Source organism: Helicoverpa armigera, chromosome 21 (assembly GCF_030705265.1).
Source record: "Helicoverpa armigera isolate CAAS_96S chromosome 21, ASM3070526v1, whole genome shotgun sequence".
Classification (NCBI taxonomy): Eukaryota; Metazoa; Arthropoda; class Insecta; order Lepidoptera; family Noctuidae; genus Helicoverpa; species Helicoverpa armigera.
This window is the reverse complement of record NC_087140.1, coordinates 1,960,649-1,979,252: the sequence shown is the minus strand read 5'-3', so window position 1 is coordinate 1,979,252 and position 18,604 is coordinate 1,960,649. Positions and strand designations below refer to the sequence as shown.

Below are 18,604 nucleotides of genomic sequence, written 5' to 3'. Positions count from 1 at the left end.
ATGTAACTTGTGAGGAGACAGCTGACAGAAAAGCATGGAAGAAGTCTAAATAAAATTGGGATAAGAACAGGAAGATGGTGATACACATAATTACAGTTCTATAACTAATCTCCTATACAGTTTAAAACTAATAAAGGGCATTCGAAATATAATAGGCAGTCTATCCGTATCTCTTTTTTATTCTAACTCTTCCATGCCTGCCGAAAGAGATTTCCTTTGAATTAAGCTGTGCCTTTGTACTTAATTATAATATTTTTCTTCTTCTCTGTGTGTTCCGTGTGTAACTGAGTACATAAACTGTTAAATAAATAAATAAATAGGTTATTATCGCGGTATTCGGTAATGAACCCAAAGTTTACTCGTTATGTAATTATTTGGGTCCATTCAGATAAGTATCTTTGAGATGGTCGGCCGTTACAGAAAATTTCGACATTTATAAGGATTTTTAAACATCTCCACGGAACCTTAAAGTAATTTTTATCTAATATAAAAGCCTAATAAACACGTTCTCACCGTTTACTCAAAACTTGTCCTCAGTACAATGATTGGCTTAATTTTGATATTTTGCGTTTTGTGTTTGGTGCTTCTAAAGTATAAGAAATATCGAAATAAACATGAGCTTCCACCGACTTCAACTGAATTCGTACCCCGTAAGTATTTTTTATAACTATCTTTTTAATTCTGAAATACAGGTTGGAATATTGTAGAAATACATTTATTAACGACATTAACGACATCAATATGTTGCTGTTGATATATTTATTTAAGTTAGGAAAAATATGTAGCATTATTTCCGCATATTGTCGGCCTTAATTTAAAGGATGCCCTATATTTTCCGAAGTCAGAATTTTTATTTCTTCATAGATTTCTTCTCAATTTGTGTTTAGACACGTTCGTAGTTTAGTTTTTATTGTTAAACTATAATATCGGTTCAGTAATTTGGGAGTCTTCAAACAAACAATCAAAAAGAATGTTCACTCTTTATTATGTCGTGCTCGTTTGTTACTTTCACGGTACCAGCTAAACCGCTAATTTAACAATTTTGATTCTAGAAAGCCTTTGGATGAGACGACTGTGGAACACAACTTCAAAAACGCATCCATTACCACCAGCTTTTCCAGGCGCACTGCCCATTATTGGACATCTGCACAAAGGAATTTCTCTGTCTTCTAGTGAGTACATGGCATCATCTGCCTAGCCTTTTCCCAAGTTGGGCTCAGCTCTCAGTCTTACCGGATGCAGCTAAATACCAGTGTTACCGGCTTTACTGGCTTCTGATTACCCGTAGGATTGCCAAAGATGTTCAAGTGACAGCAGCATGGTCATTGGTGTCCAAGTACATACAAGCTTAGAAAAGTTCTACAGGTATAATAGTACTTGCCTGACCTACAATCGAACACACACTAATTCTTGAGAATCTGGTTCTTTACCCACTAACCCACCATAACTTCTATTGAGTGTTAAATAATTAATTGCTAATACGGTATAATCAAGATCGTTTGACTGTATAGCCTTGATTTTTTTTCAGATCTCCTCAATTTCCTCCAAATTGTAAGTGATGATTGCGTAAAACAAGGCGGCGTTACTGTTTTAAATCTTGGTCCAGAGTTACATTACGGTAAGTAGAAAGCCATTTTTCTGCCAGTTCTAATTTGAAACTTAAAGTTGTGAGACTTTTTATCAAAGCATTCTATGGCATAATAAAAGAAATAGAATATTAAACCACAACAAACTATTCCAGTTGCAAATATATTTAATACTATTCCCATTTTTTCAGTGATAACAGATCCGCAAGACGCCGCACTGGCAGCAAAATCATGTCTCCGGAGGCATTACTTAATGGATTTTGCTAAAGTTTGGCAGGGTAACGGAATAACAACATCATCAGGTACCTATGATACCTTTACATTTACTTAACTGACAATCCATTTGTAGCTGTCAGTCAGCACAAAATTATATACATAATACAAAATAATATAATAACTTAAACCATCTGTACGTCTTTATAGGAGAAACATGGACCAGTCATCGCAAGTTGCTCAGCCCAGCATTCAGCCTGCCGGTGATCCACAGCTTCTTAGACGTGTTTAACAGTCAGGCCAAGAAACTGATCGATGAATTAGAGCCTTTCGTTGGCAAAGGGCCATTTGATCACGGCTCATATTTCGTCACAAACAACTTTGAAACGCTTTGTGGTAATTATTTCGACGCTCTTCTGTAGAGTCTCAGAATTTGTTGGTGTTCGATACCAGTACCAGGAAATGATTATGTAGATAACTCGTAAGTCTTGTAATACTTTTTTCAGCTGGTACATTTGGAATAGAAAATGCGATCAGTAAAAATCTGGGAGCTACATATATATCCGCAGCGTACGGGATGGTAGACCTTCTAAAAGCCAAGGCATTCAAGGTTTGGCTGCAAATCGACTTAATTTACAAACTTGTTGGACTCAAGAAGAAGGAAGAACAATTAGTCGAAAATTTACATTCATTGGCGAAAACAGTAAGTTTAACCATAATGATGTAAGATTCACTACAGCATTTCATATTTTTTGACACAAGTGGTTTTATTTCAGGTCATACAAAAGAAAAAACTTGCTAGGGAAAATGAAGCTTTGTCCAACAATGTCAAATCACCAACTTCTGGTATGTATAACGCTACCAATAAAACGGACATAATTTTAATGACATGCCTGTATGGTGTATAGTGTTCAAGACGTGGATAATTTGGTGACCTTTTTCAGGTTTGCGATACAAAGGTTTCTTAGATCTGCTAATGGACCTATCAGCAGATGGTGCTCTCACAGACATAGAAGTCAGAGACCAAATTGAAGCAATTCTCACAACTGGTTTTGAAACTACAGCCACACAGTTGACATTCACCGTGTTACTGCTGGGAGCACATCCTGAAATTCAAGAAAAAATGGTTAAAGAGTAAGTTTTAGACACGACTAATTTCTATCAAAAGACTAACTTTCCAATGAAGATTGTTTCGTACTTCAATTTGAACCACAAAGTCAAAGAATATTGCCATCGTTGAATTTGGTTTACTTGACTTCCAAATATGAATATTAATAAATAGATAACAAATAATTTATGTCAACTAAATAGATAGTTTGTAGGTATGTTTTTTAAATACAATGCGTTTTGTTGCAGATTAGAAGCAGTACTGGGTCGAGACAGAGATGTAGGAAAGGATGATTTGAACAAACTGGTTTACACAAACGCAGTTATAATGGAGTCTGTACGATTGTTCCCAACTATTCCTATTATATTAAGATGTGTGGATCAGGATGTGAAATTAAGTAAGGGGTTTTTCTTCTCCTTCTTATCGAGTCAGCTGCAGCTGCAGGTTTAATCACCTAGCAGGCCTTGGTGTCAGAGGTCTATATGCCTCGAATTTGAGTACATAATTTCATTCCCTCTCTTGAATATTTAAAAATTGTACCTTCTTCATTGGATTTCAGAAAACTTCACGATGAATGCAGGCAGTTACTGCATTTTATTTCCACTGATACCTAATATTGCAGCCAGAGAAATGAAAGAAGATCAGTTCAGACCAGAAAGATGGCTGGAAGACGATTTCAACGGCCACCAAGACTTTGCTGGATTTGGCTTGGGAAAACGTGGTTGTTTAGGTATAACAATTCCTACTTTACTTACTACTAAGGTTATAGACACAAAACGCCCTTTTTTGAGAAAAATGCCAACTGTCGGATTTTGACAAATAATCTGAAATGTCATTCTTTCCAGGTAAAACATACGCAATTATAGCTATGAAGGTTCTGCTAGCGAATTTCATGCGACAGTACCGAGTGCGAGCTGACATGAGTCAGCTGCAGCTGTCTGCGGACTTCGTGCTCAAACCTGTGTCGGGACACGAGATCAGCATTGAACGAAGACATTCAAAAACTGCTTGAGGAATGGAGAAAGTGGATCTGGTTATAGCTTCACCTGGAATTTATATAGATGATTTAGTTTGTGGATGCAAACATTCTAATTTTAGTATGAAATGTGTTTCTGTTAATCTAGTGTAGATTTAAGGATTGGTTCAATTTATTAAACGACTTCCCAAAAAAGTGGAGGATCTCAATTTAGATGTTTGTATTTTTTATTGGATTATATTGATATTAGGTAAGGCCAAATAAATTAAATGTTTATCCAGATAGTTATTAATATTTTTTTAAACCTTCCTTTCCGGTTTTTTGATGGTCAAATAAGTACCTACATTTCTAAGCTGCCTTAATTATCTGTCAATACTAATTTTTTATGTAAAAAATATGTAGGCCTATTTAGGTACTGGTCATTCACGTAAAAAAAACTTTCTGGTTAGATCATTTGAAAACTAGTATCCCCTCATGAATTATTAATTATTGTAAAAAGCTATAAATTGTCACTACGCAATTATCTATGTTTATGAAAACGGCGACCTGTGGCTATGCTCATAACTCTCTCGTATAAAAATACCTGAGGTTCCAGTGACTTATTTGTTGTTTCTCCATTTAGATTTACTGTGAAGGATATTCATTTTTTTTTTTTAATTATTTTACTAACTGATGACTAGATGGCGTTGGCCTAGGTCTGGGATGCTAGATGGCGTTGACCTAGGTCGTATAACGAAACGTTTTTGTCATCAACAATTTAAAAAATTGAATAAAAGGAGAAACGAAGTCAGATTACTATTCAAATGTCCCGAGAGATTTTAAAAACAATTTGTCGCGAAATCTGAATTTCTTGGGTCTCGGCTCAAAGTTGAATGTTTTTTTTACTTGGTAAAGGCACAATCACGTAGTAGGTACAACGCTATCTGTCACTTTCTTTTTTTAATCCTCAAAAAGAAAACCCCCCTTCTGATGAAATTTTATTTCTCGTAAACTGACAGAGAGACGGAACACCCCTGACCCTTTCCTTAATATCTATGAAAAATAAGTTGCTTACGCTCCTACAATAAGGGTAGGCTGTTTTTTGATAAATGGTAGTTTTTGACTTACATGATTCATAGCTTTTTTTTCAAATCTCGTTTCTACAAGCTCTATTTGAGGTTAATGAACTTTGAATGGTATTTTTGGAAAAGAACGGTACATGATTAATTACATACTGGGCATCAAAAAATGTAGGAACCTTGTCCTTTCGAAATGGCAAAATGTTAATTATGAGGCAAAGAACAATTTGATTGTAATATATTTTGCTTGATGAAGCTATAAAATCCGATTCTCGATCCGATTCGAACTTCCGGAAAAATCCTGCAACAAGCGTGGTTCCCTTATTAGGCCTGAGCACTGCATTGAGACAGTGAAAAGGCTGAAAATGATGATGATAATAAAGCATCATCTTTTATAAGAAGTGACTGCCTATTTGACCTCCTCAACTCGAATAGAACGAACACTAGCACTTGAAAGGTTGGTTCTTTGCCCACTAGGCCATCACGACTTCTTAATAATGATGATGAAGATGACAATTTAAAGAGAGCATGTTTACTTCATGAGAAAAATAAGTAAATACATAATGAAGAAGCGAAGCTTATTTATATACGTTTTTATGGCTTTTTACAATAATTATCTAGGTTATTAAAAATGTATGAGGGCAAACTAGTATTCAAATTATTTGAACAAAGTAAAATAATTATTGTGTGAATACTTGTAGGTACCTAAATAGGACGACATTTTACAAATAAAGATTATCATAAAGTCGTTAAAAGAAATGGTGATCAGACCGATTGCCATCATGGGAGAATCATTTACTTTCAGACAAAAAGGAATCATTTTGAGAATAAAAATATAAATGAGGTCTCACATTTTTTTGTTTTTTTTTTTTTATTTGTCACAAGAGCATCAAAACAACAGTTTGAACTTCACAGGTTGACTTATCCTAGGTTAGGTTTGTTTGACATTACATTTGACATAAACAAATTATGTTTGCGGAAGGAACAAAAAATCGACTATAGGCCTGAGCACTCATTAGCATTAAATAAATTATCGTAGTAGTATAATTCAATAATGCTTACAAAAAAAATATTATGCCTTCAACAGGCCTATTGGATTTTTTTGAATATTTAAACATTTAAGAATTTGATGGCCTATTCAAAAAAGTTAACCATGTATATCAAGACCGGTTTTAGGCCTAGCGAACTTAAAGATTTTTTCGCATTGAATAGGCAATCATCTTATCGCATTAAAAAATATATTGTAGAGTGGTTAAAGCAACTGTCTCTTAAGTACGATTTGGCGGGTTCATTTCCAGGTCTGGCAAATAGCAATTTGTAAGTTATGTGTATCGATCATAAATCAGTATGAAGATGAATGGAAGTACACGCGTAACAACTATCTGGTAATTTTTCAGTATCAGACCAACTAAAAACTGACAATTTCAGAAATGAAGAGTTTCCAAGACAAGGACTTTTTCAAAATCAAAAATCGTTTGTTCGAAGTAGGTTAAAAACAGCACTTTTCGAACATAAACATACCTACAATCAAAAACTCTACTTGGCAGGAAACCGGAACTGTTGAATAATCTTGCACTAATATGGACTTTGTATTTGTTTTGAAGAACCAACCTCACTCATAGCAACAGCCCTTCTCACACTTGGCCAATTAATATCGGTTTGTATACGCATTATTAGTAAGTTAAAAACTGGTTGCCTTTTTTTGGTATAAATCATTCGAGTAAACAAGTTTCATGTTGACCCTTTTTATCTAAAAATCTCTCATAGTATACTACTAATTATCACAGTCTAGTAGTTAAATAAAAAATGGATAAAAAAGGGGATTGGTACAGTCATTACAATTTATTAACTAGTTATAATTTATTATCTCATCATTATTTCATTTTTTACCGTAATCGTGGTATACAAATAAATTAAAGAAATTGGTAAAAAAGGTTCAAACTAGGTTCTCATAAGTGCACGTTATTTATTTATTTATTAAGAAATTCAAATTAATTGCAATGTGAAAATGTTTTTTTTTCTACGAACAATTTTTTTTACATTGGCTGTGGGATCTAGGTTCTGCGTTCGGTCTGCATACATTTTTACAAAGTAATCTTAGGATTATCTCCGCTTAAGGCATAATAAACAAAGATGTTACACTATTCTGATTTTGATAAACTAAGTGCCCTGTTAATGTTTAATTGACATCTAATTAAGTATTTATCGAGGCTATTAATTAATAATACTTGTTCTAGGTTTGTGAATCAAAATGAGATGGCCATTACCATGCCTGGCGATAAACTCGTACTTAAGAAGGGCCAAGAGCGATTCGGACGCGAGAGGGTTCCGAACACGGGAAAATACGCAGTATTTATACTCCATTCAAAATAACATTAGAAATTTAAGTAAACCTTTTTTACTGTTTGCTCAACCGATTTTGACTTCTATTGCGTTAGTAGTATGATTAATGGCGGCTGCAGTAAATACTTGGTATTGTAACCACTATTTTGCTTTCAATTCCGTTCTTTTGTCTACGGAATAGAAGTCAAAATCGGTTGAACAAACAGTAAAAAAGGCTTACTTAAATTTCTAATGTTATTTTGAATGGAGTATAAAATGTCATAAACGAACTAATTGAAGTTAGTGAACAAAATTATCACTAATTGGGGTAAATACAAACTATGTAATAATTATCAATTATAATGTAAATATTATGAGCCCTTTGGTACCATCTTTTTTTATTGACAGGAAACTTTACTTTGTATACACATTCGGTGGATGCATTATGTGAAAGTCGACATCGCTAGAAAGAACTACTATTACTTATGAGGTGACGGAAGAAGTCCGAATAAGGGCAGAAAGATGATGATACACTTAAAATCACAGTTCTTTATACGTCTATAGCTACAGCATAATATTTATTAAGGGCATTTGCAAACATGGTCACCTTTGCATGCATTAAAAAAATTGGCCTTCTTTGCTGTCACTCGGTAATGTACCCAAAAGACTGGCAGCATTGCCACGTGGGATAACAATGCTTAATTGTTATTTAATTTCTTCATCTATTTGGACAATCATTAGTTAATGACCATCCTAATATGTACTCGCGTGTCCATTTAGATTAGTATCCTTGAAATGGTCGGCACTTACAGAGCCTTTTCGATCTAATCTAAAAAAGGGATTTTTTAACACCTCTAAAGAACCCTAAAAATAATTTTGAATAATATAAAAGCCTACTAAGGACGTTAACATCGTTTACTCAAAAAACGTTCTCAGTACAATGTTGGGCTTAATTTTAATTTTTTGCGTTTTGTGTCTGGTGTTTCTGAACTTTAAGAAAAATAGGAATAAACATGAACTTCCACCGGCTTTGGCTGAATCTGTGCCTATTATAGGTCATATGCTTCTCATAGTTAGGAACTGTACAAGTAAGTATTTTTTATAACTATTATTAAGAGCTAAGAAATACTGGGGGTTGAAATTTGAGCTGTAGGTATACTTTTTTTTTATCCAAGGTGAAACATAAATACTTTCTTGCAGATTATTTGACACTTAATCGAAGTTTAAAACACATAGTTACTCTAAGTCCTCGGGTTTCAAAGTTATACTTTCCCCGCATTGATTTATATTATTCCCCCTTTAATTTATATTTTAGCGAGTTTTCTTTCCCATGTTAAATCTACAGTGGAGTTTTTATAATAACAAGCCAAATTAAATATAGGGAAGATCGAACTACTGTAACTGAAAAAATATGTTATCAAAATTAAAACTCATAGCGGTAGAAATTAAAATGGGTTTGAATTAGCAAGTGTAGTACTATATGACATTGTAATTAGCAATTACCAGAAAATTATGATCACCTTACAAATTAAGTATCTTTAAAAATCGCGTTTTCAGCTCTATAAGATCAGTTAGTATATTTCGCAATGCAAGTGCCAGTGCAACTTTATGTTCAGGACTTCGATCACGTGTCAAATAATTTACAAGAATAATATCAATTGTATGTTTTACCTTGGGGAAAAAGATGCTGTTATAGACCAATGTTATTAATAAGCATATATTGAGATTTATCATGTCAGTCTTAGGTTTAAAGGATGCCCTATTTTCTCGGAAGTCTGAATTTTACTTCTATAGATTTCTTATTAAGTTTTCATCTGTGTACCTTATTGGGTAGTTACCTTATAGCATTTATTTATAATTTTAAACCTGTACATTACAAAAAAAAATAAGGGGCATCGAAAAATTGGTCCTCATCACTGTCACTTAAGTGTACCCAAAGGGCTGGCTGCATTATTATATCTTGTACCTTATTGGTTTTTATTGTAAATCTATTACAAAGTTTTATTGACATGGGGTTTAGAGTACCCGCACACTGTAAACTTTTAGTCGGACGATAATTTGGATGGGCTCATAAATCAGTATTTAGCTGGTATCAGACATCAGACTGTCTAAAAACTTGGACTGGAATCAAGATTAGCTTAAAAAAAGTTGGTGCCCAACTATCGACGTTCCCAATATTTTATCTATGACTTTTTTGCTATCTAGAGATGGGAATTTCACATTACTAGTATCTATGGGTCTAATGTAATTGTTATTAATATGTGATTTTTAAACTCGTTAAACAAGTAATGTATAGATAGTAATTATAATTTGAATAATCATTACTTAGTCCTTATCAGCAAAAGGACCACCAAAAAACTAGTTTAAGATAAAGAGTGAATATTAATGTTTTTGCTCCAGTACCTACTCATTATTTTATACTAATATTATTATTTAATAGGCTAATTTATATTTACTTAAGTACTACGCCTTAGGCTATGAATTTGAAAAAGAATACATTTTTTAACAGGAAAATGTAAAAAAAAATTGCCGAATGCTAATTAATTACGTTTATAATTTGAAAAGGCCTATTAAATGAGTCATTAAAAAATCTTTTTTTTAGTGACGAGATTAACATAACTGCCTACTGTTTTAATGAGTGTCTTTTTAGTAAAGTGGTTCTGAGCGCGATTAAGGTGTCAGATTCAATTCCTGGATTGAATATTTTTTTAATCTCACAGACTAAACAGTTGGCCGACAGTTCGAATGATTGTAAAAACTATTTTTAAAGAAAAAATGGTGAATTCGAGCAATCGTTATGTGCGCATTACTATTCGTTTCTATACTGATATGTGATTAAAACAAACTATCGGCTTATTAAAGAAATGTAGGCACACACTACTTTTACATTATTGAACGTTATTTTTATTGCATTTTTCAGCTCTTTTCACCATGATCACTTCTTGGGGCAAACAGGCTGATGCGAAAGGAGGCGTCGCACATTTTTATTTTGGAAAAGAATTGTATTATTGTAAGTTGGATTTTTTCTAATAAACCGGTTAATAGCATCCTCTATTGGACATTGTGTACAGATAAGTACAATTTAATTGATGACGTTTGAAAATTGTACTTAGATTAAAATAAACTAAACATATGTATACTGTACACAACAAATAAACATAATCCATACAATAAAATGTCAAACTTTGGATATCAAACGACTCTTGTCTGATTAATTGTTTATTATTACTATTTCAGTTATATCTGATCCTCAAGATGCATTAACTGCTGCAAATGGATGTCCTAAGAAACATTATTCCTTTGATCTAATCAAAACATGGCTAGGAGATGGGCTAGTGACGGCGCCAGGTAAGTTCAACTTTTTTGAAAACTTTCTTTCAAAGACATTTTATTAAATATTCAATCAATTTTAAGACTTATACTGCAGCTTGAAAAATATAGGGCAAACCATTTTAATGTTTTGTGTTTTATAAATTACTAGCTTTTGCCCGCAACTTCCTTCGCGTGGAATAGTGACTACCAGCAGATTTTTGATTTGACCAATAGATGGCGCTATATGTCCGGAATATTTTTTTTTTTTGTAATAAAAACTATCCTATGTCCTTTCTCAAGTTTCAAACTATGTCTGTACCAAATTTCACACAAATCGGTTCAGTAGTTTAGGCGTGAAGAAAAGACAGACAGACAGACAGACAGAGTTACTTTCGCATTTATAATATTAGTTTGGATTGAACCGTCAAAGTAAAAACTTTAAAAAATCATGACAGTTCCTACTGAACCTACTATAATTTTTCTCGAATTAAAACATATCCCTTAATTTAATATGCCTCTTATTTGACTACTTTTTAATTCGTTACCTTAGTTTTAAAGTCTTCCTAATCTTTCAGTCGACATTTGGAAACGTCATCGCAAGCTGCTCAGCCCTGCATTCAGTCTGCCTGTAATCCACGGATTCCTAGGGATATTCAACAGTCAGTCCAGGAAACTTCTGGAAGCCATAGAACCTAATGCAGGGAAAGGTCTCTTCGATCAACGGAAATATTTTAACAACAATGCTTTGGAAACTCTTTGTCGTAAGTACCTACACAACATAGTATTATACATCAGATTATTTCAATGGAAAAACATTAAAAATATACCAAATCTCTTTGATTCCATGCAATGTAACAAGGCCACTATTATCAGAAATCAGCTTAAGTACTATTTGTGAGGCCAACAAGGCTGTTTTTAGTGGTTAAATTAATTATCAAAATAACGGGCTCATAACCTTTGACATATATAATTCCAAATAAAGTAATGCCGATAGGTCTATTGAACATAGCATCTAAGATAAATGTAAACTGTCCAAATAATCAACTAATTCCTTATTAACAATAAGTACTTACCTACTAATGATATGTATATTATGTTTCTAGTTGGAGTGTTTGGAATAAATGCTATTAACGACCCGAACGTTATACAAAAGTATATGGAAGCAGTAGTTGAAATGATAAGACTGTGTTTTGCAAAGACAATCAAGGTCTGGCTACAGGTAGAAATAATATACAAGTTAGTGGGCCTCAGGAAGAAGGAAGACGAATATCTGGATACATTACACTCTATGACAAACAAAGTAAGTTAGATAATGAAAATTACAAATAAATTGTTGAAAAAGACTGATTTGATAATTTTGAAAATTTACAGGTTTTGCAAGAGAAAAGAGCTGCCAAAAAGGATGAAGCTAACAATAATGCAATTACTGAAATTACTACTACTGGTTTGTAGAAATCTTTCAACTATATAATAAGATAAATAAAAAGGATGGGATAATTAAGAATTTATTAAAACCAAATTTCTAAATTCCAGGACTTAAATACAAACCATTCTTAGACCTAATCATGGACTTATCACAAAATGGAGAATTGACTGATAAAGAGATAAGAGAAGAAACTGATACAATTGTAGTTACTGGATCTGAGACTACGTCCAACCAGTTGACATTCACCATGTTACTGCTGGGAGCTCATCCTGAAGTACAAGAGAAACTCTATCAAGAGTAAGTTAAAGATAGTATCGATGATGTAGATAATAATGTAACAAATACAGTATCGCGTTAGTATTGTACGTAATTCTTTGTGTAGCAACAAATTGCTCTTGGTTTGGTCTATATATTCAAATCACAATTTCGGCCGAGTTCCGCTAAATACTCAACGCACGTACTTAGATATTTTGAGATGTTTATAGTCTTATGGGCAACCTTGAACGGAAATATTTTCGAATCGGACTAGCAGTTCCTTGTAAAAATGAGTTCAAACAAACAAACTCTGCAACTTTATACATATATTGGTTTGAATTTAATCAACATAACATTTTATTTTGCAGAATAATAGATGTACTGGGTAAAGACAGAGATGTAGAAAAAGAGGATTTGAACAAACTCGTCTACGCAAATGCTGTTTTGACGGAGTGCCTCAGATACCTTCCAACTGTACCTTGTTTATTTAGAACTGTAGAGAAGGATGTGAAACTAAGTAAGTTTTCAATACATACTATGTTCATAAAGACTCCATCATTATCATCATCATCAGCCATTTTATCGTCCTCGTTCCTCGTTCTTGACTCAGGCCTCCTCACTCAGGGAGAAGGATAGTGCATCAATCACCACAAACGCTCACAACGGCTTGATTGGTTACAATTTTTACAGTCCAAGTTTCTGCGAGATGTTTTCCTTCACCTTTAATCAGCCGAGATATACAATGAAAGTATATACAAACTTGCCAAAGTTGCATTGGTACTTTCCTGACCTGTAATCGGATCCGCGTACCCATACTTGAGAGGCTGATTCTTTAACCGCCAGGTCATCTCTCAGGTCATCTTCATTAACACTCACATAATGAACAATTTCACCTTTGATAATTCATTAAATTCTTGAAACGCTTTTTCTATACAGAGAATTACACAATGCGTGCCGGCAGTTATTGTCACACATTCCCATTGACTTACGATGACTCAAATTGGGGTCCAGAGAGTGATAAGTTTAAGCCAGAACGATGGCTCAATGGAGATGTTAAACCTAACCAAGAATTTGCTGCATTTGGATTGGGCAGAAGAAGCTGTATAGGTAACTAGAACACGCAACAATAATGTTTTAATGTATACAATTGTAATAGCGGTCTCACTCGGTTAGTTGTTGACACACTGTGCTAATCCAGTACTGAATTTCATTTAAATCAGTTCAGTTATTTTCGCGTGAAAGTGCTACTGACAGACAGAGGTACTTTTACATTTAAAACAAGAGTATTAAATAGTAAGGAAAACTTCAGTTAACTCAAATTAAGCAAAACTGATAAACATATTCAATAATGCTGACTGCTTTCAATATAAAACCAATCAACTACGTAGGCCTAAAAGAAACGACGACTACTTATGATGTTGAGCATGATAATAAAAATATTAAAATTTCACAGGAAAAGGATACGCCATGACAGTAATGAAAGTAGTACTAGTCCACTTCGTACGTCGCTACCGAATACAAGCAGACATGAGCAAGTTGAAAGTCCAATACGACTTCGTTTTGAAGCCAATATCAGGACACGAGATCAGTATTGAACGAAGAACGTAAATAGAATCTTCTAGAAGACTTGATAGTCTAATACATGTACATATTTACGAGAATCATCGCCTAGGTATAACAAAAACTCTTAATTGTACTGAAGTTAATGTGGTTGTTAATTTAAATAGATTTTAAGAAACTACACGAAGAATTATTTTACCTATATTAAGATCTTTGTATAAAGTATTGTCATCAAAATGATTTACTATGTACGTTGCCCTCTTAGTTTTTTAATAAGGGTGATTTTAGTTTAGCTAAATGGTGTAACCTACCCTAAGTCATGCCTACTGTAACTAGAATAAGGATCATTTTAATTCGTTGGCTAACGGTTTTCATCTAGCCAGCAGTTTCCTAGTTTGTAGTTCAATCTAGATGTTTAGTAAATAAATCTATTGTTACCGGTCCTTTGTTGTACATTATTACATCAACCATATAGGTACCGGCGGGTAAATAATTGTTGATAATGTACTACCACTCTGTGTTCAGGTTACTCGTCTCTATCGTAATGGTGAGATTTTTTTATTTTATTTATATCTGCCTCTTCTTGGTACAGTGATTTATTCGTTGTGTAATTTCTACGTAGTTTAACAATTCTGTTTTTAAATATGTTAGTGTCACTAACTGCTATATCTGCGCGATTTACAATCAATCTACTGGTAAGTATGGTGATTATTATTTTAATGGATGCGTTAAGAGAAAAAATATAAATTCCAGCACACTTTTCTTGTAAACCATCTAACTTACTGATGATATCCTATAGTCTTAAACAGGTGCACCTAATCAGGTGTCAGTCATTGTGCCAATAGTTGTCATTCAGTAACACTTTTCCCTCTTTGAATATAAGCAGCATACGCTGAATGCCAAGTAGCCAATGGATTCTGTTTTTCTCTTATTATATATTCAACAGTTATACCACCGTCGTCACATTAATATAAATGTATTGTAGGCGTACGAATTTCATTTTTAAGGGATCGTGATCCCATTTGCACTTCCTGGTCACTTTCAATTCAAATTGTGGCGTGCACGTATTGTTTTAAAGGTTTTATTCGTTGCAGAAATGTGTATAAAAGAAACCAGCTCATGTTATAATATTGACCATGATATTATAATCTACGAGTTTTTTTTGCTGTCACTTAGTTACACAGAATTCAATGTGTTTTTTTCTTTCTAGTTATTCAGCTGCATCCACAGTTATTTGGCGGAGAGGCATTATAAAAGAAGCAATGCTAATGGAAATGTTTTCAATCTTCTGCTTGGACTATACAAAATAAATCCTTTGAAAGGTTCCGATGTATATAGATCTTTTTCTGACAAACTGCTCTTGGGCCGCAGTGAAAAAGTCCAGGGTTACAAAGCAAACTCAGATGAAATTGGCAAAGGACAATTGAAAGAATCTCTAAATGAAATAGAGAAAATAATACACCTCACGACAAAAAAGCCTTCGAGTACTTTCGTGAAACCTGCATACGATGTCGATGATGTCAGCACAGAGAACTTTAAAGTAGATATCGTAGTTAATGAAAAATATATGGTGAAAGACGACATGAGAAGAATCGAGGATGAAGATGATTTCAACTCAATACTCGGACATTTATCAAGCAATGAAGTTAAAGATATTCCTGTCACAAAACTGTTGCCTGTCAATGCCACAAGTGCGTTTGAACCTTTTTATGAAATAGTTGACAATAATGTACCTAGAAGTGATAATTTCGAATTTCGTGATAAAAGTCTGGACGAAGCGCCTTCGGATACAAAAATAGAAGAAGTGCCAGAAGTGATAGTGTTATAAAACTCACAGGAAAATAAACAACTCTCGATCGAATGTGAAACTTACTTTATACAGAATTTTATTTACATTATTAAGATAAATTAAATTAAATAAATAAATAATTTAATAATTTAGTCAGAGGTCCGTAGTTTTAAAGCTATTTGTTTCATTTTGTTTATATTTGTGCGGAGTAGGCCATTTCGTGGGCGTCTTCGAAGGTCCTGGCCTGGTAGGGTCCGTGGGCATCCCATCCTGGGGCATGGTGGTCTACATGGTGCTCAACGTGGTGCTGTGGGTAGTGGATAACTTCGTAGTTCACGACCTTGGGTTTCGTGAATTTGAAGATTACCATGGCACCTGTTGGACAAAATAAAGAATGTTATTTGCAATTTTTGCCTTTCATTCATTCCTACTTTATACTTGTTTTATAATTTACTTGTACATAATTTACATGTATCTTTCTATTGTGCTCTTGATGAACTGGACATATTGTTTAGTCGTAATTGTAAATAAGATTAATAAAAATAATCGTAAGTATTCGTCTAAAGCGTGGAATATCTAAAAAAACATAATGTGAGATTACATAAGGTACTGTGTAATATCGTACCGGAAAGAACCAATGAGATGAGACCCAGGGTCAGAGCCTTCCATGTCTTGAGAGCGATGAGGGCAAGAGCCAGAGGGACCAGCACGGAAGCCTTGAACTTCAAGCCGAGGAGGAAGGGCAGCAACACCTTCTTGATGAAACCGTGCTCTGAAAAATAAACGCTTAGTTAATAATCATCGATAGCATATTTTAATTCTGCAACTAGGTGATCCACTAACTGCTCTTGATCCTCAAAGGCTTGGGGAGCTTGATCTTCTTCTTCCTGCCCTCGAACACTTGACCGTCTTCTTCACCATCCAGAGGCATTTCCAATTCCGAAGGCAGATCCGTAAGCAAAGACCTTGGCACATACTCAGACGCAGCACTGTTCGAAATTTCCTCAGGAACTTTCACTTTGAGCGTATGGGTCTGGAGGAACCGGTCTACTTTATCCACAATCTGGTAAGCTGGATCCTGTGCCATCCTGGGGTCGACTCCCATGTCATCCTCCAGGGTCGCAGTCTTGACAATGGAGAGGTCGTCCGTGATCTTGATCTCGTCATCGTTGGACACTTGCGAAATCCACTGCAGGGTTCTCGGTTTCACACATTCCACCGAATATTGGCTCAAACATTCGTTGTAAATGTTCTTTACTAATTTGGAGGCGGTATATGAGTTTGCACTGGCGACTGCCGCAAGGGTAAGGAGCACTAATAGTTTAGCCATGTTGCACTTTTCACTATTAATTTTGTTTAATTATTTGACGGCAGACGACTTACTGCCGTCCGATGAACGATCACAATGTATGCCAGGGTACTCCTGGGCTTGGTTTATATACGAGCATTAATACGTGACGTGTTATCAGAATGCGCAATGGTACTATCTTCGGCGATACTCGCGTTTGTAAGCTCGTGGTATATTTTGATTGCATGTGTGTGTGAGGCTTCACTGTATTGGAAAACTATCACTTTGTTGCCTCCACAGCGGTCCTGAGCACTTGAAATTTGCCAAGGGAAATCGAAAGAAAATTAGATGCTTACGCCATGTGTTAAGCAACAAATTACGATTGAAAGTTGATAGTAAAAATATTTAGCATACAAATATTCAGTGGTTGATTTTCTCTATTTCCTGACCCCTTGGCCAGGGTACCTGCTTAATCCTTATCAGCGAAAACTGTTTTTTTTTTCTTTCAGAGATAGTAAAACGTCTTTCCTATAAGTGACGTCATGAATACGATCTTGATCGCATCAGCATATAAAATCCATTTAAACTTTGTGTTACATTTCTAGCTTACTAATGGCTATTCGAGTGATGTTTTCATTTGCTTTTGTTTTTTTACTACATTGTGTAACCTTACCACAAAAATACTATGTTTGTAAATAGCTGGAGGTTGTAGTTGAATATTTTGTGCTGTTGGCATAATTCAATAGGTGACTTTCTTTATACTTGATTGATTCCAATATCGAGCAATATTATTTTTGCCCAAGACGCTCTCTATGCTGCTCAACTTTTCAATCGAGACAGATGGACTTAATTTTCCCTAACATAAAGATTGGAGTCGCTCTGGCTCGATAAAATTGATTACCCATGCATTTATATTTTAAGCTTCCATAATCAAACTAAGGCAGTTTGGCAAAAAGTAAATAAACCTAAAGATGCATTCATTTCCTTTGAACGTAGGTAATGAGCCATCTAAGAAAGTTCAAGTTAGCTTACAATTTAATGAATTATTTGCCGTATTAAGTTGGATTACATGCCAAATACACAAGTATGATGACAATGACAAAATAACAATCAATAGAAATACAAACAAAACTCAAAACTGACCACTAAAGGCAATAAAAGAAAGTGAAGCGACAGATGATTCTGATACCGTTGCTTACGTAACAGGCAACGTTTCAAATGTTCTTCATTCTGGTCATATGGTCAAGTGAAAGATGTTGCTGCAAAACGGATGCTTGGCACGTGAGGAGACTGTTGAGTGGAAGCCAGGAGTACGCGTTGCTATCCGGTGGACGCCAAAATATGAACAGCTGATTAGGATCAGTGTTACGTCAATTTGGGTTAGCGTAAATTATCTAGGATGGAGTAAAGTTTTTAAATAAGTCAGGATGGAAAATAAATGTTGCTGCTATAACATTATGGAATACAAGCCATTCCTTTCTTTAAATAAATAAATAAATAAATAATGTTTATTTCCAGTAAAAAAGATTACATACGTTACAAGTGCAGTAATATGGTACAACAAAAATGTTCAAAGGTATTATCTCCTGGTTCCCAAACTAGGTTTATAGCCTGTGACTTGGGTACCAGTGATTCCACAATGTAAGCATTGGAGTTAAAAAGTTATACAAAAACTGTTTTCACCGGTAACTCATTGAACATAACAAAACAA

At 34.4% G+C, this 18,604-nt stretch overlaps 3 protein-coding genes across 3 annotated transcripts; 2 read left to right on the top strand and 1 right to left on the bottom strand.

Moving 5' to 3' along the window:
- Positions 1 to 425: 425 nt before the first annotated feature.
- LOC110375955 (cytochrome P450 4V2) lies at positions 426 to 3,982 on the top strand. Its single transcript, XM_049848956.2, has 11 exons — positions 426 to 650; positions 1,053 to 1,172; positions 1,529 to 1,618; positions 1,778 to 1,888; positions 2,010 to 2,195; positions 2,306 to 2,502; positions 2,576 to 2,645; positions 2,744 to 2,933; positions 3,156 to 3,304; positions 3,467 to 3,637; positions 3,753 to 3,982. Exons 1-11 carry the CDS (start codon positions 542 to 544, stop codon positions 3,917 to 3,919), a joined length of 1,560 nt encoding a protein of 519 aa, XP_049704913.2. The 5' UTR covers positions 426 to 541; the 3' UTR covers positions 3,920 to 3,982.
- Positions 3,983 to 8,101: 4,119 nt separating this feature from the next.
- On the top strand, positions 8,102 to 13,917 carry LOC110375949 (cytochrome P450 4C1). The gene is made up of 10 exons (XM_064040029.1): positions 8,102 to 8,351; positions 10,184 to 10,273; positions 10,501 to 10,611; positions 11,151 to 11,336; positions 11,679 to 11,875; positions 11,947 to 12,019; positions 12,109 to 12,298; positions 12,625 to 12,773; positions 13,193 to 13,363; positions 13,710 to 13,917. The coding sequence occupies exons 1-10, from the start codon at positions 8,204 to 8,206 to the stop codon at positions 13,862 to 13,864; spliced, it is 1,470 nt and encodes a 489-aa protein (XP_063896099.1). The 5' UTR covers positions 8,102 to 8,203; the 3' UTR covers positions 13,865 to 13,917.
- Positions 13,918 to 15,672: 1,755 nt separating this feature from the next.
- LOC110375952 (uncharacterized) lies at positions 15,673 to 17,023 on the bottom strand. Its single transcript, XM_021334258.3, has 3 exons — positions 16,449 to 17,023; positions 16,231 to 16,377; positions 15,673 to 15,980 (listed from the first exon to the last, which is right to left on the bottom strand). The coding sequence occupies exons 1-3, from the start codon at positions 16,933 to 16,935 to the stop codon at positions 15,799 to 15,801; spliced, it is 816 nt and encodes a 271-aa protein (XP_021189933.3). The 5' UTR covers positions 16,936 to 17,023; the 3' UTR covers positions 15,673 to 15,798.
- Between the last annotated feature and the right edge of the window lie 1,581 nt (positions 17,024 to 18,604).